The sequence below is a fragment of the Gigantopelta aegis genome, chromosome 14 (assembly GCF_016097555.1).
Source record: "Gigantopelta aegis isolate Gae_Host chromosome 14, Gae_host_genome, whole genome shotgun sequence".
Lineage (NCBI taxonomy): Eukaryota > Metazoa > Mollusca > Gastropoda > Neomphalida > Peltospiridae > Gigantopelta > Gigantopelta aegis.
The window spans coordinates 32,394,973-32,419,892 of NC_054712.1; the positions used below are offsets into that span (position 1 = coordinate 32,394,973).

The 24,920-nt window shown below is 39.4% G+C and overlaps 2 protein-coding genes across 2 annotated transcripts in view; both read left to right on the plus strand.

Moving 5' to 3' along the window:
• Window positions 1-205: 205 nt before the first annotated feature.
• The window catches only part of LOC121388312 (sodium-coupled monocarboxylate transporter 1-like), an 81,636-nt gene continuing 56,921 nt past the window's right edge, over window positions 206-24,920 (plus strand). The window contains exons 1-8 of the mRNA XM_041519601.1: window positions 206-255; window positions 6,429-6,934; window positions 14,649-14,714; window positions 15,323-15,374; window positions 16,143-16,210; window positions 18,764-18,918; window positions 20,040-20,180; window positions 22,550-22,679. Coding sequence (XP_041375535.1) covers window positions 6,584-6,934; window positions 14,649-14,714; window positions 15,323-15,374; window positions 16,143-16,210; window positions 18,764-18,918; window positions 20,040-20,180; window positions 22,550-22,679 — 963 coding nt within the window. The 5' untranslated portion in view covers window positions 206-255; window positions 6,429-6,583. The remainder of the gene's footprint in view (window positions 256-6,428; window positions 6,935-14,648; window positions 14,715-15,322; window positions 15,375-16,142; window positions 16,211-18,763; window positions 18,919-20,039; window positions 20,181-22,549; window positions 22,680-24,920) is intronic.
• On the plus strand, window positions 1,694-2,356 carry LOC121389193 (putative nuclease HARBI1). Its single transcript, XM_041520797.1, has one exon. The coding sequence runs from the start codon at window positions 1,694-1,696 to the stop codon at window positions 2,354-2,356; it is 663 nt and encodes a 220-aa protein (XP_041376731.1).

The window sequence follows — 24,920 nt, forward strand, 5'->3', positions numbered from 1 at the left end:
AAGACGAAACGGTTGTGAAGTTTTTAATTTGACTCAGCATATTATAGGCTACTTCGAAAATAATATGTTATTGACAATCGACTTGATATGTACAATGTTATAGTATTGTTGACAAACAAGCTATAATGGCCTTCACGTAGCCTCGTATCGTCATCTTTTGTTATGCAAATAGCCTTATTCATTTATAAAACACACTGACTTAGTACCCGGATTGAACTAACGTTTTTGGAGCGCGCTAGTGTATTTAGGAGCAAGGTAAGCCGAATTAGTTATTTTGTATTGTTATATTCTCGCAAGAATCTATTGTTATTCAACGTATATATCCATTCCCGTCCAAGCTAGCGATGACAACAGGCATGAGGTCGACCCGTACCCCGCTTTCGACGGTTAAGGTAGTTTTAGGTATAGAGTTAAGGTTAGTCTTATCGCGTCGCGTACACCGGGTCACCGTCACCTTACTGTACGGCGAACCGGTCCAACAGAAGAAGAGGAGGAGGAGGAAGAGTAAACGGTAAACGTGCGCCAGGGACGGCACGGGGGGGGGGGGGGGAGGGCGGTAGCTCAATTGCCGGCAGCAGCCCCTTCTGCAACGCCACCCCCAGCCCGACCACTACGACCAGAGGTGGGTGTGGGATTGGGCAGAGAGCCACACCTCCACCAATAGCGGGTATACAATATTCTGGCCACGTGTATGTGCAATATGTCACAATGAACATCACGGGATTAAGACCTCACCCCAACCCCCCTTACTAAAAGGGAACGTGACCTTCAGATGAACACTTGGCCGTGCATTTGTAAATAATAAATATTATATATTATTCATGGACATACAACCTGACAGTCATAATGTATCAACCTATAACCTATTTTATAATTACTTACAGTGTTTTATCCCCAATAGCACACAAACCTATTTATTTTTGTATTAGTACATTACATTAATGACATAGCAGGCGCGGATCCAGGTTTTTTTTTTAGTAGCGGGGCCCAAAACCCGTTGTTGCTTTTGAACAGGTGGATGGGATAAGTTTCCATTTCTGTTTATTCTGTAATATATATTGTTTGACAAAAATAGAGGGGGGGGGGGGGGGGGGGCGTGTCACCAAGACTCCCCACCTGAATCCGCGCCTGAGTTGTTTATTGACCTGTTTCCAAATTGTTTCTTAAATATAAGTCGTTCTACAATATATTCCGCTAGGAATGTGAAAAATAACATTAGTTTTAAACACACTTAGTTATTTATAGGAGAAAGGACGTGCATTCACAACATACATAGATTTTTGTAAAATGGAAATATGTCAACTTCGTGCATTTTAGATGATGAATTGTATACAAAACCTGTCGGAGTTTGGGTTTGTCTTCATGCAAATGTAAAGAAAACAATGATTGAATAGGAATTAAACGAAACATTTGCAAAACACTTAGGCCCATATTTATAAAGGTGTTTTAACGTAAAAACGTGTTTCAAAAAGATAAAACAGTGTTTTAAGAAAAATCAATATTTACAAATATTTTTTAACTTTAAAGCACTGCTACTAAAACATGTTTTTACATCCATATTTATAAAAGTATTTTAATGTTAAAACATGTTTTAAAATATCCTAAAACACGTTTTAGTTAAAACAATTAAGAGGTACGTCTAACTCAATCACGTGTTTGGACTCGGTCGCTTCAACATTTTGGGACATGAAACATGAACGTCCTCCGACAACTACAACATCTTCAACGTGTTCAGGATATCAACTACAACCGTGCAATGCGACGAGAGCGTGTTTTCAGAGATCGTGACAATCCATTTGACTGTTTGTCTGATGAGCGTTTTCGAATGCGATTTCGTCTGAGCAAAAATATAGTTCACGTTATAACTGACATGGTGCGGGCAAATATAGAACAGCCAACACGTAGGAATCATGCAGTCCCTTGCGAACTTCAAGTCTTACTTGCATTTCGGTTTTATGCAACAGGGGGATTCCAGCTCACCATGGCCAACCTCCATGGACTTTCTCAGATGACTGTATGCACTGTTTTCAAACGAGTGACGAATGCGATCGCCAGGTTAAGACCACAATATATTTCATTCTCCAATAACGAGGAAATGAACGATCTTAAAGAAAGATTTTTCAACATTGCTGGTTTCCCCAACTGCGTAGGAGCCATTGACTGCAGTCATATCCCTATAATTGGACAAGGTGAAAACGGGCAAAGATCCAACAACAGAAAAGGCTGGTCTTCTATTAATCTCCAAGCAGTGAGCGACAGTAAATGTAGATGTGTCAACATAGTGGCACACTGGCATGGTTCAGTACATGACAGCAGAATATTCGACAACAGCGTAATGAAACAGAGTTTTGAATAAACAACTTGTATGTTTCATGTTCTCGCCAGCTTTCAGGGAAGAAATATGGGTGGTGAACAGCGAGGGCTCAGAAAACCCCCACAATAAAACAGTCTTTAAAAGATTGTCATTTCGTTCGTTCTCTTAATTCGTCCTTTAATCAGTCCAAGAGTTAACAAAAAAAAATTCGTGGCGATCTACGCATATATCCCGAGGTACATTCCCCTTCCCCACATCCGACATATATTCTGAAACAATGTTTTAAGTGAAACAGTGTTTTTTCTTAAAACAGTTTTTATGATATCGATTTAAAATGTTTTAGGTTAGAACATGTTTTAGTTAAAATATGTTTTACCTAAAACGCCTTTATAAATATGGGCCTTAGGGTCTAAACAACAGAACAGGACTATGTTACTGATATTAATACTAAAATTAAAGTTTGTTTTGTTTAACGACACCACTAGAGCACATTTTTCCTAATGCCCAAATGTTTCACATCCAATAGCCGATGGTTAAGAAATCATGGTACTCTAGTGGTGTCGTTAAACATAACACACTTTTAACTTGTAGACTTACCAGAGGCAATGAGAACGGCTTGCCTCCAGACATATACAATGCCATTGTACCTAGAAGTCATCACCAGCAACAACAAAAAGTGGCACATTGATTTATTAATCATCGACATTTTAGTTGTTAATCCGAGAGCATCAATCTAAATACCTGTTCTCATGCAGACATTTACATACACGAGTAAGTAAATATACTTCCGGTGAGCATATCTGTCATGAGAACGCATTTGCATAAGGGTTTACACATACTCCAAGATTATATTTGCACGGGCAACAGAGGTCATGCAAAAGTATATTTGAGTATAAGTAAATTTACTTGCTACGCAAATCTTGTCATATGAACAGATTTCTTATTTGCTTATGTAGCAAAAGAATTGAAAACAGATTTCACAAATTTCCTATGTGACACAATTGCAATCTATTGCATCAAAAAGGTGCATATCTAGACATATTGTGACACCGGCAGCCAGACAAATGGTGTAACAGGTTTAGACAAACTTGGGGGAAGCTCTTCACAGAGAATATAACATATTTCTTTTGTCATTCGAAAGTGTTTAACCCATTGCTCATTATCAAACGGTCGCTTTACAATATATTGCCACCAGTCGCGCGATCGTCCCCTCGGTCAAATTCTCTTTCGTGAGCTAATGTAGGAACAAGACCTGCGCTTACGTAATACTGAACATCTCTCCTCTTCTTTGTAGTAAGTACACTGCTCATGTAAGATGTTGTTAACCAACCGATATTTTGACAACATTGATATATGCCCATATCAGGTTACATCTGTCACTATTACCACATGTGAACACAAAGTACATATACGTCTGCTCACGGGAGCATTTATAATCCATTCGCAAATACACTTACATGAGTAAATGTCTGCATGAGAACAGGGCATTAGTGCGAGGTTGGCAAATTACAACGCAACCACCGAGTTGGCCAACTTCGTCGTGACAGTTGACAGTCTGAGACTAACATTGTCATCATCATCACCTATAAAGATATCGTGGAAACCAAAAATTGACAATTTGAAAGCAAATGGGAAATGCGGTGCAGGAGGGATGAAACATCCTGCTACGGATCTCCTAGTGGCAGTCCTCCTAAGGACGAACACACCTGATAGTGGATCATGGAAGCATGCACGACTTTACCTAAAACTTCCTTTTGACTCTGCCTTGAGACGAGATATGATTTTGGTCACGTAATACCGGGTTTTTTTGGTTTTTGTCATTCAGATTTACATTTTTTTAAACGGAGTCTATGCTTGTACATGCAGCTTATTTGCTTCAAATAAATATGCACACCAATATTCGATATAAAAAAAACACTAGTTGCCGTCTGACACGCAGGTGCAGCATATTTGCTTTCTTTACATAATACACTTGACTACCTCCTTTAGCACATGCCCTGAACAGCAACATTCATACCAGTGGAGCTAGGAGATACCTGGCTTGTGTTACAACCAGCAATGACATGAATGTAACTTCCACCCAAACAGACAGTTGACCAGGGTGAAACATATATAGGGTTTGCACACACACACACACACACACACACACACACACACACACACACACACACAGGGTAATGCGTTAAAATGACTGAACAACATTCTACAAAGAAATGATATCATTAAAATGTAGGGCGGGACGTAGCCCAGTGGTAAAGCGTTTGCTTGATGCGCGGTCGGACTAGGATCGATACCCGTCGGTGGAGCCACTGGGCTATTTCTCGTTCCAGCCAGTGCTCCACAACTGGTGTAACAAAGGTCGTGGTAAGTACTATCCTGTCTGTGGGATGGTGCACATAAAAGATGCCTTACTGCTAATCGAAAAGAGTAGCCCATGAAGTGGCGACAGCGGGTTTTCTCTCTCAATATCTGTGTGGTCCTTAATCATATCTCTGACGCCATTTAACTGTAAATAAAATGTATTGAGTGCGCCATTAAATAAAACATTTCCTTCCTTCATTAAAATGCATCATTCACAAGTACACACAGACAGTCATAAAAACGATTAGTGTACTAATACCTCAATACTCCGCAGTCTAGTCATTCTCTACAGAACATAACTCACATTTTAGTAAAAGAAAATTATAAACTCAGTAATATTAAACATTGCTACAGCAAACAACAAATAATTATGTGTACACAAACACATAATTACCGTATGACTCTACAATTCCTAGCCAAAAGTATAGTTACACACTGTAATGCAGATAACACAATAAATAAAGTTTGTTTTGTTTAACGACACCACTAGAGCACATTGATTTATTAATCATCGGCTATTGCATTACAAATATTTGATAATTTTGACGTAGTTTTAGAAACAAAAGTCGCTTAATTTTTCCATTAGTAGCAAATGATCTTTTATATGCACCACATCCCACAGACCGGACAGCACATACCACAACCTTTGATATGCCAGTAGTGGTGCACTGGCTGGTACGAGAAATAGCATCGCTAATAAACTACTACTAAGGCCCAAAACGCACCGAATATGGGTCTAGGTCTGGCGAGTATGGTACCAGTCGAAAATGAAACGCACCGAATCGAACGCGACAAAACATACTGCGTTTTAGCTGGCTCGAACTACAGATCTGACAACAGGCGACACAGAACATGCGCTATATTTTAACACAACGTTGGAACCTTACTCATTCATTTTTGTTAACAAACAACAGGGATGATATATATTAAGCAATGTGGATTTCTCATACTTATAATTGATGTTTATAGAAGTAAATTCATCTAAACATACGAAGGCATTGATATATATATATATATATATATATATATATATATATATATATTGCAAAGGCGTAACAGTTACAGACCGAGACATCAAAATATGTCCATGGCGTCTGTGCCACACTCACCAGATCCATGACAAGACCCAGCTTCGGTGTGTGTTGGGCCTAAGACTTTTCAGTGAGTCTGGGGTCACGGTATAGTGAGGTGAGACGGTTGGCTGGTTAGCTATGTTGATAAACACTGAACAATTTGAATGTTCCATGATTCATTCATTTCATTGTTGGTCTCTGGTACGGGTGAACCTGGTTGTCGTCTGTGTCTGTGTTGAGTGTAATGACATTTCATGATATTTCATATAGTATATATGCGCTGTTTTCTGAGAACCTTTTCTTTTATTGAATTCCAGTACATGTGTATTAAGACAATGGATTCTACCGTTTAGCATGTTCTGGATGTTATAAGAAATCGACTGCGAATAGGTCGAAATAACCATGGGCCTAATTTACGAAGCCTGTTTTTCTTAAAGACAGATGTTTAAGCACTGTAAATGTATGTAGTTAGACGCGTGTAAGATATAAACAGGCTTTTTAAATTCGGCCCTAAATATCAGTAATTAAAAAAAAAATTAAGTTGTCTCTTTAAATAAGCATGCCTTTCTTGTCCTGATAGTAAAAATTAACATCGCACTAAGTCTAAAACAAATAGCATTCCATTTCGTAAGCAAATATTAATATATCTTCTTTTAAAAAAAACTCATTTTATATTTCAGAAAGAAGATGATAAACACAGTATGACCTGAATCAATCAATCAACCATTGGACACGTTCAAACAGGTCTTGGAACTTCCCGGCGGATATGTCCAAAACAGACACCAATTCCCATCAAAATTAATGTAAATCCTTTACGGAAAAATATTCATCCGCAATGTATCAATCCACCGCACAATTTCACTGGGCAGACTATTTGGTGTTCGCGTGTTCTCTCGCGATTTCGGCGGGAATCGGTGTTTTCTGTGCTTACAGGTCTCGCAGGCATGTCTTCAAAGATCCCGAGCATTACATGACCGGTGATAAGAAGCTGCAAGTGATTCCGGTTGCCCTGTCACTGACTGCAACTTTCTTGAGCGCCATTTTCGTTATTGGAGTTCCTGCTGAGGTGTATTTCAATGGTGCGAACTACTGGATTGGAGGAATTGCGTACCTACCAACCGTGCTGGTGTGCAGCATATTCATCCTGCCCATGTTCAGAAAGCTGAGACTAACTTGTGCTTATGAGGTGAATAATACTTTTAATGATATTAAAAGTATATCTCTGTCTGTCTGTCTGTCTGTCTCTCTCTCTCTCTCTCTCTCTCTCTCTCTCTCTCTCTCTCTCTGCCTCTCTCTCTCTCTCTCTCTCTCTCTCTCTCTCTCTCTCTCTCTCTCTCTCTCTCTCTCTCTCTCTCTCTCTCTCTGTCTGTCTGTTTTTCTCTCCCTTCGCCACTCTCTCTTCTGTCTCTCTCTCTCTCTCTCTCTCTCTCTCTCTCTCTCTCTCTCTCTCTCTCTCTCTCTCTCTCTCTCTCTCTCTCTCTGTGTCTGTCTGTTTCTCTCTCCCTCCGCCACTCTCTCTTTCTGTCTGTCTCTCTCTTACTCTCTCTTGTTCTCTGTCTCTTTCGCTATCACTCTCTCATCTCTCTCTCTCTCTCTCTCTTCGTCTGTCTGTCTGTCTCTCTCTCTCTCTCTCTCTCTCTCTCTCTCTCTCTCTCTCTCTCTCTCTCTATATATATATATATATATATATATATATATATATATATTGAAGTGTATCAGATGAATATATAAAAAGATAGAATTTCACAACGTTTTAATGTAATAAGCGCCTTTCTCCCGTAACGGGTTCATCAGTTCCATATACATGACGTCATCTACAGCAGGAGGTAATTTACATGACGTCACGACAATTCTAACAATAAAAAATGCATATCACGAACAAACTGCATAATAATTATAATTATAGTGACGGTATATAACTGTCATATTAACATTGCTATTGTTACATTGTAATACATGTAAACAAGCATATAAGTCAAATGTTCTAACAGTAGATACATTGTACAACAAAGTTTCAAACTATGTTGGAGTGTAGTGACCACAGTATGGGTTAGCGTATATGTTAATTTTTGGTTTGAAAATGCGAATAAAATGGGCTTCCTTTTGCTGTCGAAAATGTTTGTCATCCATCATAACTTTATAAAATGGGAATATTGTAAATTTGCCGTTCCCAGAACTTTTGATGTGATGACTTACCAACAAAATACTGATTGAAGAGTCCCTAATGTGCTGTTTATGCAAGGTGACCCTGTATCGAAGTTCCATACCGGTCTCTCCAATATAATTTTCTTTGCAACCTGTACATATTATAGCGTAAATAACAGTTTTTGTCTTACAATTCATGTTGGTATGTACATAGAATGATTTGCCATCTGCAAACTGAAACGTATTACCTTCATCTAATATGTCACATGTGCCGCATCTTTTATCTCCGCATTTACTAACAGACTTGCACGAGTTAGATGTAAATATAGAAGGATATAGTATTTGTTTAAGATTCTTAGGCTGTCGAGTACTGTTAATCATATTTCTTTTAGATAAGCAAGCTTTTATTTTAGCACTTTTTCAGTAATATAGGTAGATGGTTCTGGACAATAGGCATTATTTTAGTATTGTTCGGATTATATGTAGTGACCAGAGTAATACTCTCATTCTGATTGCAAGGCTTATTTGGAGTTTTTTCTCAACTCTTCTATTGGAATGCATTTAACTCTTTCAATACAGTTGGTAATTAGACCCATAGGATATCCCTGTTTTCGTAAAAACATCTGTAAATCTAAAAGTCTGTTCTCCCTCCTATCCCCGTCTGTAACTATAGTACAAATACGCCTTGCCATGCTATAGGGTATGTTTTGTTTGGTATGTCTAGGATGCCAAGAATGAAACTGGAGATACTGATGTGCATCATTTGGTTTGTAATACACATCCGTAATTAAATTAACACCTTCTTTTATGATTTCAATATCCAGGACTGGTATTCTATTACGATTCGTCTCCGTAGTAAATTGTATGGATGGGTGCAAATTATTTAGAATACCGTGAAATTATTTAATTGAGTCATCATCGTTTATCCATATCAAGAAACAATCATCTAGATACCTTTTCCAGTTTAATTTAACATAATCTGCTGATATATTATCCCACTGTTCATTGATGTTACTGAATAATGTCTCTTCCAAATAAGCAACCACGAGAGTTGCATAGGTAGGACTAACCGTTGATCCCATTGCACACCCTTTAATTTGGTGGAAGTGTTTCTCATTAAAGTCAAAGGTGTTGTTGTCCAACACAAAGTGGAGAGCTTCAAATATAAAATTCACAGAACATTGTCCTTCTATTAGGTCAAGTGATTTTTCTGCAAAATGTTTAATGGCTTTGATTCCTAGATCAGCAGGAATGTTTGTATATAGACCTACTTTGTCAAACGTAGCTAGAATGGCATTTTCTGGGCAGGGATTAGGTAAGTGTTTTAAAAATTCAATATCGTCGCGCACATAGCTTGGTACAGAAGTGGCGATTGGTTTTAGTATGATATCCAGAAAATCACTGAGCCTTTGTGTAGGGCTTCGGGGTAAACCTACAATGAGTTTGAAAGATAGATCGTTAGGTTCCACTGGTTTTACATACGCACTATTCTGTAGGAGTATTGCTTCATGTATCATTTTATTCTTGTGTATTTTGGGTAAACCATAGAAATTAGCAGTAGTAAAGTCCGAGAATAACAAATATGACTCTTCCTTCTCGTGAAGCTCTGCAGAATATATCCGTATCAATTTATGTAGATTTTTCAAGATAGTTCTATCATTTCTGTCACTTTCTTCGAAGAAATTATTGTCATCAAGCATTTCATTTATTTCTTTGCTTTGTAATATGATGCACCTCCTTTGTCTGCTTCCTTAATCATAATAGACTTGTCATTCTGGAGACGTTTAAGAGCTTGGCGTTCATCCTTTGAAAGATTATCTTTAGCTTGACAATTACGTTCTAGAGGGAACGATTCAATGGTGTCTATATAGTTATTTAGGTGTTTATCTCTATTCCGCTGAGGAATAAAGTTACTCTTATTCGAAACAATAGGTCTGTTATTGGTTACATAATCCGTATCATCTTGAATATCATTATCTTCATTGAAATAGTCCATTAATCTCAACTTTCTGGTAAAACTTTTAACATCACTAATTAATTCGTCCTTGTTTAATCCGGGTGTGGAAGTAAATTTTAACCCACGTTTCAATAATTTAATTGCCGTTTCTGAAAGATCTCTGGAAGATATATTTATAATTTTAGGATGTACTCTTATCTTTGCTTGCCCTACTATTTGTTTGTTTACTTACAGTACCGTTTAGAACATGACTATATTCCCGCCTGGTTCTTGATGGAATCCGCTTCTTTCTAAAAAAAAATCATTTCTTCTGTACATCGGTGGAAGGAATGTTAGCGCTCCTGTTGGTCTGGGTCCTGGTCTGTTCAAGTAAACATTTCCATCACGGTGTTGATACCATGCATGTGGGTTGTATCCGAGTTCGTGCCTTGATTGTGGTTGAGATGATGCTCCATTTTCCCGCCACCGTCTTTCTGATGGTAGCAACCCCCCCCCCCCCCCCCCCCCCCCCCCCCCCACATCCCGTCGTTAGTTACAGTGAAACGCCGATCGGTATTAATTTTGGGTGTTTGGTGTCCAACGTCATCAGCTCTGATGATAACTTGTTTAGTCGTCACCACCTCTGAATATAGGGTTCGCTTTATAGAGTTCTTGGAGACGTATTGCCTGCCAGTGTTAGGTCTAGTGTCTCTGCGTTCCTTCTGCTTGTAAGAATGAGAATTTGTACTGTAGTTTTTCTCATAATCAAGGAACCACTTTTCTTTCTCAGCCCAGATTTGTCTCGAGGGTTGCTCTTCCGTTTCAATATCTGCAGTCCACAATTCCCATAGATTAATTCTGAAACTCTCAGTCTCAATAGCGTTAAAGGCAAATCACATCCAGTTGTCCAAATGTTTCACTTTGGAATGAAAACGCTGCACTCTTTTCTCTAATATGGCCACATCTGTTTCGAACTTTTGTATTGCCAACTTACTTCTAAGACTCCGTTCCTCCATTGGTCCTCCAGGAATATACTTGACCCAGTATTTGCGTGGGAGAATGGGATTTGTTCGGCTTATCCAACTTTTGTAGAGGTGGACTTTACGATCCATGCTTAAGGAATTATAGAATGCCGTCTTTCTTTGATTTAGGTTACTTTGCCACTCGGAATACATTTTGTGTTTCCACCAGTAAACCTCTTCTTCGGGACTTCGGGCAGTTACTGTCTCAGCAGTGTTACACATTGATGTAGATAACTCAGCAATCTTCTTGAATAAATCTTCCAGCTGTTGTTGTACCGGTCCAGAAGAAACTACTGCGGGCTGATTATCGTTGTTTTGAAGCTGCGTTAGAATGTCCTTCAATGTATTGTTGGTAATATCCAACTTGTTTGTCATTTGTGTCAAAGCATCTCTGATCCCGATCAAAGGACTTGTTTCCATTTCGTCTTGTAATATCGACTTTCTCTCCCTTTTAGACATTGTGGCACGATTACACTTCTATGTATACATAGAAAAGTTATTAGAATGAAGTGTATCGGATGAATATATAAAAAGATAGACTTTCACAACGTTTTAATGGAATAAGCGTTTTTCACCCGTAACGGGTTCATCAGTTCCATATACATGACGTCATCTACAGCGGAAGGTAATTTCCATGACGTCACGGCAATTCTAACAATATTTAAAGACAAAATCCAGTTTGGGCTTCTTACAAATATTAAGACGACCAGAAACACATTGAATATATACACTGATATTCTAAACAAGCAAATATATGTAAGCTTAATCGTAGAAATATTTTATTAGTAGAAAACATCTTACAATGTAACAAACTCATGAATGTCCCTTTAAACAAGCAATTTCATAGAAATCAAATTTAGATATCTAAGGCCTGGCAATTAATGTTTGTATTATAGTGAATGTACAGGATATGTTTCTAGTTGAATGTGTCTTAACAGAAAAGTACAAACAACACCGGGAAAAACCCTGTGTGACATTTTATGTCAAACTCCACATGCCGCGTCAAGTGTCTTTATAAATATAAGCGAGATTACCTCTGGGCGTAGCAGGCATCAATTTCAAACAGTAAACAAAAATAATGCATGTGTAAATGTTTTGAAAAACATTGTAAGGACAAACTATTTCAAGGACGATTAACGATTTATAGAGGGTAGTTATTTTTTTATCTTTGCTGTTGCTGTTGTTGTTATTGTGAACGCCATATTTAGATAATAGATAATGTGGCGTGACAATACGGGGTATATGTCCTGAATGAATTCATATTGTAAACCCGAGCCTTGGTGTGAGTTTATCAGTAATTTACTATGGAGGGAATAGAGATGGTACAATATTTAAAGAGACTACCTCCAGTGACAATACGGGGTATATGTCCTGAAAGAATTCATATTGTAAACCCGAGCCTTGGTAGGAGTTTATCAGTAATTTACTATGTAGGGAATGGAGATGGTACAATATTTAAAGAGACTACCTCCAGTGACAATACGGGGTATATGTCCTGAAAGAATTCATATTGTAAACCCGAGCCTTGGTAGGAGTTTATCAGTAATTTACTATGGAGGGAATGGAGATGGTACAATATTTAAAGAGTCTACCTCCAGTGACAATACGGGGTATGTGTCCTGAATGAATTCATATTGTAAACCCGAGCCTTGGTGTGAGTTTATCAGCAATTTACAATGGAGGGAATGGAGATTGTACAATATTTAAAGAGACTACCTCCAGTGACAATACGGGGTATGTCCTGAATGAATTCATATTGTAAACCCGAGCCCTGGTAGGAGTTTATCAGTAATTTACTATGGAGGGAATGGAGATGGTACAATATTTAAAGAGTCTACCTCCAGTGACAATACGGGGTATGTGTCCTGAATGAATTCATATTGTAAACCCGAGCCTTGGTGTGAGTTTATCAGTAATTTACTATGGAGGGAATGGAGATTGTATAATATTTAAAGAGGACTACCTCCAGTGACAATACGGGGTATGTCCTGAATGAATTCATATTGTAAACCCGAGTCTTGAGGAGAGTTTATCAGTAATTTACTATAGAGGGAATGAAGATGGTACAATATTTAAAGAGACTACCTCCAGTGACAATACGGTGTATGTCCTGAATGAATTCATATTGTAAACCCGAGCCCTGGTAAACGTTTATCGGTAATTCCCTCTGGTGGGAGGGAGTACAATGTTTAAATATACCATTTTCAGTGAGAATACGGGGTATATGACCGGAATGAATTCATGTTGTAAACCGATCCTTTGGGAATAGAATAGAATATAATAGATCAGATGTTTAACGACACCCCAGCACGAACCCGAGTCTTTGGTAAGAGTTTAACAGTAATTTACTATAGAGGGAGGAGGGTACAATGTTTAAGTTTGTTTTGTTTAACAACACCACTAGAGCACATTGACTTATTAATCATCGGCTATTGGATGTCAAACATTTGGTAATTTTGACATATAGTCTTAGAGAGAAAACCCGCTACATTTTTCCATTAGTAGTAAAGGATCTTTTATATGCACCATCCAACAGACAGGATAGCACATACCATGGCTCTAGCTGGAATGATAAATAGTCCAATGGGTCCACCGACGGGGATTGATCCCACGCCGACCGCGCATCAAGCAAGCGCTTTAAAAATGGGTTACGTCCCGTCCCCTAATTGCGCGATGATTCTTCTCTCTTGCGACATATTTATTTAGTTAGTTTGCGTCTTCGCTCCTTCGCCGTCGCGTCTTCGATTCTTCACCTTGCCTACTAAAGGTCTTTATATACTGTACGCGTATTCGCGTGCGAATTTGTCAGGCGAGTGAGCGAAACAATAGAACAACTGCAGACAATGTTACGATCGCACCATTTACGGAATATTTAGGCGAGCCTATTTATAATATAGAATCGATCCTGCTTTTTTCGCTAGCAGTGAGAAATTGCGTCATATAACTATATGTACCGCCATATGTATCAGGCTATATAATAATGATGTGATTTCCTGTTCCAGCCTACAGATTTTCGAAGCTATTTTAGCGCTAAGATATCGTAAACCTGTCGTAAACAATGATGTCGCAACGACGCATGCCATAGCCTACGACAAGGATCAGGCTACTTATTTCTGAATCGATCTTAGCGCTGCGATATCGTAAAATCGTTGTATGTTATGACGTCATAACGACGCATACGACGATTTTACGATACTGTAGCGCTAAGATATCTTCGAAAATATGGGCCCTGACCTTGTGCTTATAAAGAACAGGAGAGTCTAAGCTCAAGACTCCAATAAAGTCTGAGACTTTAATGTCATGAAAACGCTGTTCAAGTTGTATGCAAGTGACGTCATTAAAAATTGAGTCTAGACTTAACACGTTTTATAGTAAGTGCCCTGGTCACTAAGCACATGAACTGTTTAGGCTATATACAATTACAATGTAAAATAAGATCAATAAGAAGAAGAAGAAGAACAAGAAGCAGAAGAAGAAGAAGAAGAAGAAGAAGAAGAAGAGCACCCGGTTCTTTATGACAGTCTCAATGTTAACTTCGATAATAATCGGTTGAACAAGCGTACGCATCTTCTTTTTTTCTCTCTTTTTGTTTTCGACCTATTGCTTGCAGTGAGCATGCGCACTAGCACATTAGCGGAATTTGCGACAAAATTCGTGGCTATTAACTTTCGTGTACAGTGTGTAACGGTTTAGCTAGGTTGATGATGCGAAGAGACGAACGGTCCTAACAGAACACCCATCATGCATGACTACTATTTTGAACACTATAAATAATCCTAATTAATATTATATTTCAGTATCTGGAAATGCGATTCAACAAAGCAGTGCGCCTTATGGGTTCTACTCTATTCATTGTGCAGATGGTAAGTCATAACGACGATAGACGTAATCTTGCCTCTGCACCTCATAGTAACATAATTTACTAAAACAAATTAACAAAATGTTTTTCATAAAAACAAACAGAAACGCAACACTATCTAACAGGGAAAGTGTATATGAAGTCAATACAATTACCTGCCGCATTTTACTACGACTAGCAGTGGGTTCAATTCCAATTGCCCCCTCCGTCCCTCCCTCTCTGTCTCTCTGTCTGTCTGTGTCTCTCTCTCTCTCTCTCTCTCTCTCTCTCTCTCTCTCTCTCTCGTCTCTTCCTCTCTCTCTCTCTCTCTCTCTCCTCATTCTCTCAGTATCTTTCTCCATCTCTCTCACTCTCAATCTCTCTTTTGTCTCTCCTCCCTCACTCTCTCTCTCCATCTCTCTCCTTCCTCTTCTCTCTCTCCATTCGCTCATCCTCTCTCTCTCTCTCTGTGTGTGTGTGTGTGTGTGTGTGTGTGTGTGTTACAATCTTACAAAACCACATATGTTAGATACAATACATTTGTAAAATCTAAAATGTGTTGAATATTGCTTTCCTTTCCGTTTTGAATTCTTAAGACTTTTAGTATTTTAATTATTTGTATCTTTTTTCCAGGCTATTTATTTGGGTATTGTTGTATATGCGCCAGCATTAGCACTTAGTCAAGGTTAGTAACCAAATATGTACGTGTTTGTATCTGTCTGTCTGTCTGTCTGCCTGTGTATGTATATATATGCATGTATTGATGTATGTATGTATGTATGTATGTATGTATGTATTTATGGTATGTTTGTATGTGCTTTTTTATGTGTATGTATGTACGCATCCATGCGTATGTGTTTGTGTGTATATGCGTCTATGTTATTGTGTGTATGTATGGATGCATGCGTATGTGTTTGTGTGTGTATGCGTCTATGTTATTGTGTGTATGTATGCATGCAATGCGTATGTGTTTGTGTGTATATGCGTCTATGTTATTGTGTGTATGTATGGATGCATGAAACCTGACAGAAAAATGCCATTCAATGCAGGGAAGGATGTAGCCCAGTGATAAAGCGCTCGCCTGATGCGTGGTCCGCCTTGGATCGATCCCCGTTGGTGCGTTCATTGTGCTATTTCTCCTTCCAGCCAGTACACCAAAGGCTCTGGTATGTTTTATCCTTCCTGTGGGATAGCGCATATAAAAGATCCCTTGCTTCTAATGAAAAAATTTAGCGGGTTTCCTCTCTAAGACTAGACGTGAAATGACGAAATGTTTGAAATCCAATAGCCGATGATTAATAAATCAATATGCTCTAGTGGTGTCGTTAAACATAACAAACTTCATTCAGTGCATTTGTTCTGGTGTACATGTATACACGCCCGTAATAACCTCGGCCCTGAACTCCTTATATAAAATATATCAAATTAATCACAACATACAGTTTTATTGCAGTTACCGGTTTGGCCATCGAGTTCTCCATTTTAACAGTTGGTTTGGTGTCTACGTTCTACACAACAATAGTATGTATTGTATTATCTTTATTAGCATCTGGTGGGGTGGGGTGGGTTTGGGGTTGGAGGGGAATAGCTCAGTGGTACAACGCTCACTTGATGCGCGGTCGGTCTGGGATCGATCGCCGTTGGTGGGCCCATTGCGCTATTTCTCCTTCCAGCCAAGGCACCACGACTAGTATATCAACGGCTATGGTATGTGCTACCCTGTCTGTGGGATGGTGCGTATAAAAGATCTCTTGCTGCTAATCGAAAAGAGTAGCCCATGAAATGACGACAGCGGGTTTCCTCTCAATATCTGCGTGGTCCTTAACCATATGTCCGACGCCATATAACGGTAAAAAAAATGTGTTGAGTGCGTCGTTAAATAAAACATTTCCTTCCTTATTAGCATCTGCTATCTATTACTTTTGTTATTTCATTTAATAAAACTGCATGTTTTCTTGTATTGTAATTTTCTACTTTGGCACCAATGTAATAAAACATATGGTAGAATCAGAATAATATGTGATTTTTCTAATGTGGCATCAATATAATGTTATATAATTTTGGGGTTTGATCAATATAATATTGGTTTATTTTCTAGAGTGTCGTCAGTATAATATTAGGTGATTTTTAACATCCCATCAGTATAATGTTGTGATTTTCTAAGGTACCATTAGTATAATACATAGGGATTAACTGGTTACTGTCTTAAGATATCGACTTTATCCTGCGAAGGTTAGAACGGCGAATTCGCCATTCGTCCTGAGCAGGGACATTCGTCATGACCAGGGGCCGTATGCATGAGGAGCGGATAAAACTAAACGCGGATAGCGGCTAAACGCGGATTGCTAATCGCGTTTAAATTTATTCGCTTTTTGGTATGCATAAACGTAAATGATGTTCGCGAATAGCTATCCGGCGACTTCATTGATTTGTATTCCTGTAGTTGGCCATTTTAACGATGACGTCACGTCAACAATGTTTATTTACACGGCCAACAAAAGTCTGCCGTGTGCGGGTAAAATAAACCAATCTGACAACATTGTTGACAACAATGTTGGCAACAATTGTTGGCCGTGTACGCTAGGCTTTACTTTCGCTCCGGCTCGGGCAATACAAAAATCTTGACACTCGTTTCGTAATACGACACACAAGCTCGTATAATGATCTCTATTGATTATCTACATAGTTCAAGATATTCAGGGAAATATAATCAGTATGACCCACGTGTGCACCACAAATGACGTAATTTGGTGAAGCGACGTCATAACTTAATGTGGCTTCCTCAATGTAAACGCTTATAAAAAATGACGTCGTTTCGTCGTCTCTTTTTAGTTATGTTTCAAACGTTTTGACATGGTCCTAGCTTGTTATTCATAAACGTATTTTGGATAATGTGGATAATAAAGAAATTATTATTCTCGCGTGTGAATCGTAGGCAACTGATTTTACGAAACTCGCTCTCGCTCGGGTAATACAATAATCCTAACACTCGTTTCGTAAAATCAGTATGACACACAAGCTCGTATAATAATCTCAATTTCTAGTATATCATCATTATAATATTAGGTGATATTTTAATGATATATCAGTAGAATATTCAGTAGACGATTTCCTAACTTGTCATCGGTATAATATTAAATATACAATTTTCTAGGGTGCTATCAGTAAAATGTTAGGATATTTTCTAGGCTGCCATCAGTATAATAGATTATTTTTAGGATGCTATCACTATACTAGTAACATTAGGTTATTTTCTAGGGTCCCATGAATATAATATTAGGTGATATTTAGGATGCCCTGTAAGTTGGCAAAATTGTGCCCAATCATTTTGTTGTTTATGTAATAAAAGAAGGTTTCATTTTATAATCGGTATATTATGATATTTTCTAGGCTGCCATCAGTATAATATAATATAAGACGATTTTTAGGGTGCCTTGTAAGTTGGCAAAATTGTGTCCAATCCGTTTGTTATTTATGCAATAAAATATGTTTTAATTAATCAATCAGTATAAAACCAGGTGTTTTTCTAGGATGACATCAGTGTAATATTATACTGTTTTCTAGGGTGCCCTCAGTATAATATTAGGTGATTTCCTACGATGTTGTTAGTGTAATATTATACTGTTTTCTAGGGTGCTGCCAGTGTAATATTAGACTGTTCTTCGGGGCGGCAACAATGTAATATTAGACTGTTTTCTAGGATGCCCTCAGTAAAATATAAGTTGTTTTTTCTAGGGTGCCATCAGTGTAATATTAGACTGTTTTCCCTTATGCCATCAGTGTAATATTAGACTGTTTTCTAGGGTGCTTTCAGTATAATATTAGGTGTTTTTCTAGGGTGCCATCAGTGTAATATTAAACTGTTTTCTAGGGTTCCATCAGTGCAATATTACACTGTATTCTAGGGTGATCTCAGTATAATATTACGTGTTTTTCTAGGGTGTCATCAGTGCAATTTTAAACTATTTTCTAGGGCGCTCTCAGTGTAATACTAGGTGTTTTTCTAGGGTGTCGTCATTGTAATATTAGACTGTTTTCTAGGGTGCCGTCAGTGTAATGTTAAACTGTTTCTAGGGCGGCATCAAAGCTGTGATTTGGACGGACGCCTTCCAGATGGGGATCATCACAGCGGGGATGTTAACGCTCATCATACAAGGAGCGATCACTGTGGGAGGCTGGGATGTAGTCATGGAGCGAACTAATAAAGGGGGCAGACTGCCTGATTTTGAGTAAGTTTCGAGCAAGGCGTGACTCGATGTTCAGTATTAAGACGGTGTCTAAGTGCTCAGAGTGTGTTCAGTACTCAAAGCGTGTCTCAGTGTTGTGTTCATTATTCAGTGTGTCTCAGTGTTCAGAGCGTGTTTCAGTGTTCAGAGTGAGTCTCAGTGTTTAGGGTATGTCTCAGTGTTCAGAGCGTGTTAAATCTTCACAATGTGTTCAGTGTTGTGTTCAGTGTTCACTGTGTGTTCAGTTTTCAGAGTGTGTTCAGAATTGTGTTCTGTATTCAGTGTGTCTCAATGTTCAGAGTGTGTCTTAGAGTGTATTCAGTTTCAGAGCTCAGTGTTCAGAATTGTGTTCAGTGTTTAGTGTGTTCAGTGTTCAACATTTGTTCAGTGTGCAGAGTGTGTTCAGTGTTGTGTTCAGTGTTTAGATGGTTTCAGTGTTCAGAGCGTGTTAAGTGTTCAGCGCGTGTTAATCGTTTAGAGCGAGCACGAGAGAGAGAGAGAGAGAGAGAGAGAGAGAGAGGAGAGAGAGAGAGAGAGAGAGAGAGAGAGGGGGGGGGAGGGAGAGGCAGAGAGAGAGAGAGAGAGAGAGAGAGAGAGAGAGAGAGAGAGAGAGAGAGAGAGAGAGAGAGAGAGAGAGGCAGACAGAGAGAGAGAGAGAGAGAGAGAGAGAGGGAGGGAGGGAGAAGGAGAGGCAGAGAGAGAGAGAGAGAGAGAGAGAGAGAGAGAGAGAGAGAGAATCTACTACTACAATGTTATAGTAGTAGACCTTATGTGGCTAAAAGGCTTCTTTTCGAATAGTTTTGACATTGTATCACAATAAAATTTAACAAAAACTAAACGCAACTTATCTTTCCACGAACATATTCATTACAGATTGGTACATTCGTATAAATATGTAATACCATCGGACATCCCCCCAACTCCCCCCACAAATATGTAATACCAGACGACCTCCACCCCCCACCACACACACACAAACATTGTGTTTCTATCTCTCTTTCTTTCTCTCTGTATCGCCTGTCCGTCCTGACTGACTTTTTAAGTTTATATACATACATCTTCTGTCTTTTTCGTCTGTTTATAAGGAAAATATATTACTTATTAACTGTATTATTATATTATAGCTGGAATCCGGATCCCACTATTCGCCATTCGTTCTGGTCCTTGTTCGTGGGCGGATTCTTGACCCTCCTTACGATCTACGGGTCCAACCAGGCCATGCTACAGCGCTACGTGAGCACGCGCACTCACACGGGATCCCAGGTGTGAGTAAAACGGCCATTAAACCAGATTTTACTGTCCGCTCCGCTGTGGAGGAATCTGCTACGAGCCAACGCTATTTCGTGTCGAGGTTGGTCTTACTGTCCACTCCGCCATGGAGGAATCCGCTAGGAGCTAACGCTATTTCGTGTCGAAACTGGTCTTACTGTCCGCTCCACCTCGGAGGAATCCGCTAGGAGCCAACGCTATTTCGTATCGAGGTTGGTCTTACTGTCCGCTCCGCGTTGAAGGAATCCGCTAGGAGCCAACGCTATTTCGTGTCGAGGTTATATACCGACATCAACAGTCATTGCGAATTACTTTTAAAATTGATCACACGTAAGCCTGTTTGCATGTGGTGCATTTTGTTGGTCGAATGAAAAGTGATAGGGACGCGTGTAAACGTTGACTTTTGTCAGATCTGCCAATGTAAACCTCGAAGGTTGGCTTGGACAGTAAGGTAGGAGAAGACGGACGGTTTTATAAATATTACACTCATGTTTGCCGTGTGTTCATCATCTCCAACACCATCAGCATCATTAGAATCATCGTCGGCTTATTAAACCTTATTCTCATTAGGCCTAAACCTATATTGATATTCATCTCATACCATCATCATCGTCATCATCACTAACAACATCATCTCATCAGTTCATTATCATCATCATCATCGTCTCATCATCACCATATCACCATTTCATCATCATCATCATTACCATCATCATCATCATAATTTCATCATCATCATCATCATCATCATAATTTCATCATCATCATCATCATCTTTACCGCTAATCTGTATAATATGTAGAGTTGACCTTGTTGTACACTAGTATTTAGTTATATTCGTTTAGTTTATTAATATCTATAAAAATAGCAGCATTAGCAGCAACATAAATAATTTTTAAATAAATAACAGACTTCTTATGCACTTAGGAGGCGAGACGTAGCCCAGTGGTAAAGCGCTCGCTCGATGTGCAGTCAGTCTGGGATCGATTCCCGTCGATGGGCCCATTGGGCTATTTCTCGTTCCAGTCAGTGCACCACGACTGGTATATCAAAAGCCGTGGTATGTACTACCCTGGCTGTGGGATGGTGCATATAACAGAACCCTTGCTGCTAATCGAAAAGAGTAGCCCATGACGTGGCGACAGTTGTTTTCCTCTCTCAATATATGTGTGGTCCTTAACCATATGTCTGATGCCACATAACCGTAAATACAATGTGATGAGTGCGTCGTTTCTTATGCACTTTCTCCTTCATCGAGTTTCCTCTCTAACTCTAAACTCTAACTCTAAACAAAGTATCAAATTATATTAGGCACCAAAATAAGCCAATTATCTCCTCGGGGGTGCCTGTCCTCGTACAGACGAGGCACTAGATAGAGATCCCTTCCTGCCTGTTGTAAAAAAAAGTAGCCTATGTGACGACAGCGGGTTTCCTCTAAAAACAGTGTCAGAATGACCATATGTTTGACGTTCAATAGCTGATTATAAGATAAAAAAAATCAATGTGCTCTAGTGGCGTCGTTAAATAAAACAAACTTTACTTTTTTTTCTTATGCACTTTCTACTTCAGCGAGTTTCCTCTCTAATTCAAAACAAAGTATCAAATTATATTAGGCACCAAAATAAGCCATCGTGGGGTAGGAGTTGCTCACCTTTCGTGAACATCTGATATCATCACTGTTTTGAACAGAGATACGGCCCTCGTCACGGTTTACGGTTTTGTCGTTCAAATTAAATTGTATTACTATTATATTACTATATTTTGATATCAGTAATCAAAATGGGTCGAATTTATGAAGTTTGTTGTTGTTAAACGCGGGTGTTTAAGGGTGAATAGTACAAAATCAAATCGCATAGACGACACTAGTAACATATGTTGCTAAGACTCCTGCATGCAGGGTATCAGTCGACATATATACACCACGGATATAGATACTATCACCCTTAAAGTAAATCAGAAACAAATTGGGGATTAAACTGCTCATTTCAAACAAAACGGGTAGAGTCTATGACTACCCTAGTTCCGCACAAAATTGTCATGCTATTTTTAGTAGGACCCAGCACATGTTTCAAGCTCAACGGTATCTGGTACACTGATACTAATTCAAATTAGATTACAGGAATTTACTGGCCAGATGAAAGAACATTTTATCACAACAAACACTCTCACATTTATCACCAATGGCAGGACGTGAGGCATTAACTGCTCTATCAAAAATTAGGCGCACCTCGAACGTTGACCCAAACGGATGTTATTCGGTTTCGTACTACCTTAAACATTGTAAATGCATGTAGCTACACGTGTGAGACATAAACAGGCTTTGTAAATTTGGACCCAATATTACTTTCTCTTATGCTTTATTTAGTGCTTTATGGACGAGTGTGGTGTTGACAGTAATCTACTTGTGTATGTCGTGCCTTACGGGCCTCGTGCTGTTCGCCTACTACCACAACTGTGACCCGTTGTTTTCGAGGAGAATCTCCAAGCCAGATCAAGTAAGGTTCATTTAATAATGCTAGGCTCAGACTAACAACTGTCACGACGGAGTTGACAAACTCGACAGTTGCGTGGTAATTCCCCCTCCCACTCCCAATTTACAACAGGTGCGCTTAGATTAACTAATCGGTCACGAGTAGGATTTGTATACGACGAAAATCGAGTTGTGAAAGCGCTCAGACTAGTAACTGAACATGTGTTGTCTAGAAGTGAGATCAGCGAGTTGGCCAACTTCGTCGTGACATTTGGTAGTCTGTCCCTAGCATAACTGAACTTTAACATTGTTGAAAGTTAAATTTTAAAGTTTGTTTTGTTTAACGCCATCACTAGAACATATTGACTTATTAATCATCGGCTGTTGGATGTCAAACATTTGGTAATTTTGACATATAGACTGAGAGAGGAAACTCGCTACATTTTTCCATGAGTAGCAAGGGATGTTTTAAATGCACCATTCCGTGACAGGCAGGATAGCACATACCACAGCCTTTTAGATATCAGTTGTGGTGCACCAACCGCGCATCAGGCCAGCATTTTACCTCTGGGATACATCCCGCCCCTTCATCAATGATCATGTAGCCCAGTCGTAAAGCGCTAACCTAATGCGCGGTCAGTCTAGGATCGATCCTCGTCAGTGGCCCATTGGGCTATTTCTCATTCTAGCCGTAATATGTGCTATCCCATCTGTCGGATGGTGTTTATAAAAGATCTCGTACTACTATATTCTGTGTCTGGTATTCTGTGTCTTTAACAAGTATCTCAGATTTGTTCCACCCTGTATAGTACAAGGTTTATTGTCCTACATTTAATCTTCGTAACGTTCTCCTTCCAGCCAGGGCACTACAACTGGCATATCAAAGACCGTGGTATGTGCTATACTGTCTGTTCGACGGTGCATATAAAACATCCTTTGCTACTAATGGCAAAATATAGAGGGGTTCCTCTCTCTCAAAAGTACCAAATGTTTGATATCCATGTTTGTCTGCGTGAAGCTTTCATAAATAAGTATACTGAGTCAAATTAAAAACTTCACAACCGTTTCATCTTGGCTAATTAGCAAATGTGACAAAATAACGTGTTAAATAAGGTATTTTTTTTATTGAAAGAAAGAATAGGGATAAATGTTGAGTCAAAAATCTGTTCGATGCGCCCACAGCATTCGTCAAAACCACAAACAGTCAAAATGGTAATTCACAAGCAGGGTCGTCTGATGGGATCACAGGTTCAGTAGCGCGTATGCCCTCCATGACTGTGTACACACAACTGCAAGGAAACGCCTCCTCATCGAATGCCTGATGCGTGTAAAGACTGCATTAGGGATACGGCGCCATTGTTCCACTAATGAGGCACCAAGTTCCTGCAAAGTCTGTGGAGGGATCACCACGTCGTCTCCAAACCCTATGCCTGCCATCGGCAAATCGCAGTGTGAATCTTGATTCTTCGCTAAACACGACTCTGTTCCTTTCCTTTTGAGTCCATCGCAAGTGGCGTTGTGCTCACAGTTGACGTTGAAGTCGATGAAAAACTGGGTCAGAATGGGTCCAGCATATGGGCGCCGTGCGTGGAGGTGAGCGGTTCGCAGCCAATTTCGGATCGTTTACGCGGACACCCGACGTGTGAAAAGTTCATTACTGATTGCTGTAGCTGTCATGATACGGTTGCGGAGGTGACGTAACAAAATATGACGGTCATCTGCCAATGAGTTCACTCGTGGTCTACCCAGTCGGGGGCGATCAGCTGTGGTGCCCGTTTGTTGTACTCGTGTCCGCAGATCATAAATTGCCCATCGACTGCAACCTAAAGCCTTTACAACATCAGCTACTGACGTTCCCGCATGCAACATGCCGACGGCACGTTCACGCTGCACATTTGTGAGGCGTGGCATCGAAACAGGTCGTAACAAATATCGTTTTAATGTGTGTTTTCGTTGTGTCAGACTACTGTGAGCAAGTAACGATGAACACACGTGTGCTATTGTAGTCATGTGACCAGTGGCACATGCAAAACCACTTTTGTCTCAGTGGTGCTGTGCACGTGTTATGGATCGGGTCACGTGGGTTGTTTTGGGCTTCAAATGGAGTGTAGACATTGCCATTACAATATTTTTTCATGAAAAAAATACCTGTTTTCAACCCTCATTGACGTTATACAAATTTTAGATTGTGAAGTTTTTAATTTGACTCAGTATATGTACATCGATTCTGTGGTTCAAACTGCCATGAACATCCAAATTCCTATTC

Coding starts and splice junctions, on each gene's coding strand:
- LOC121389193 (XM_041520797.1), top strand. CDS start 1,694: ATGAACGTCCTCCGACAACTACAACATCTTCAACGTGTTCAGGATATC.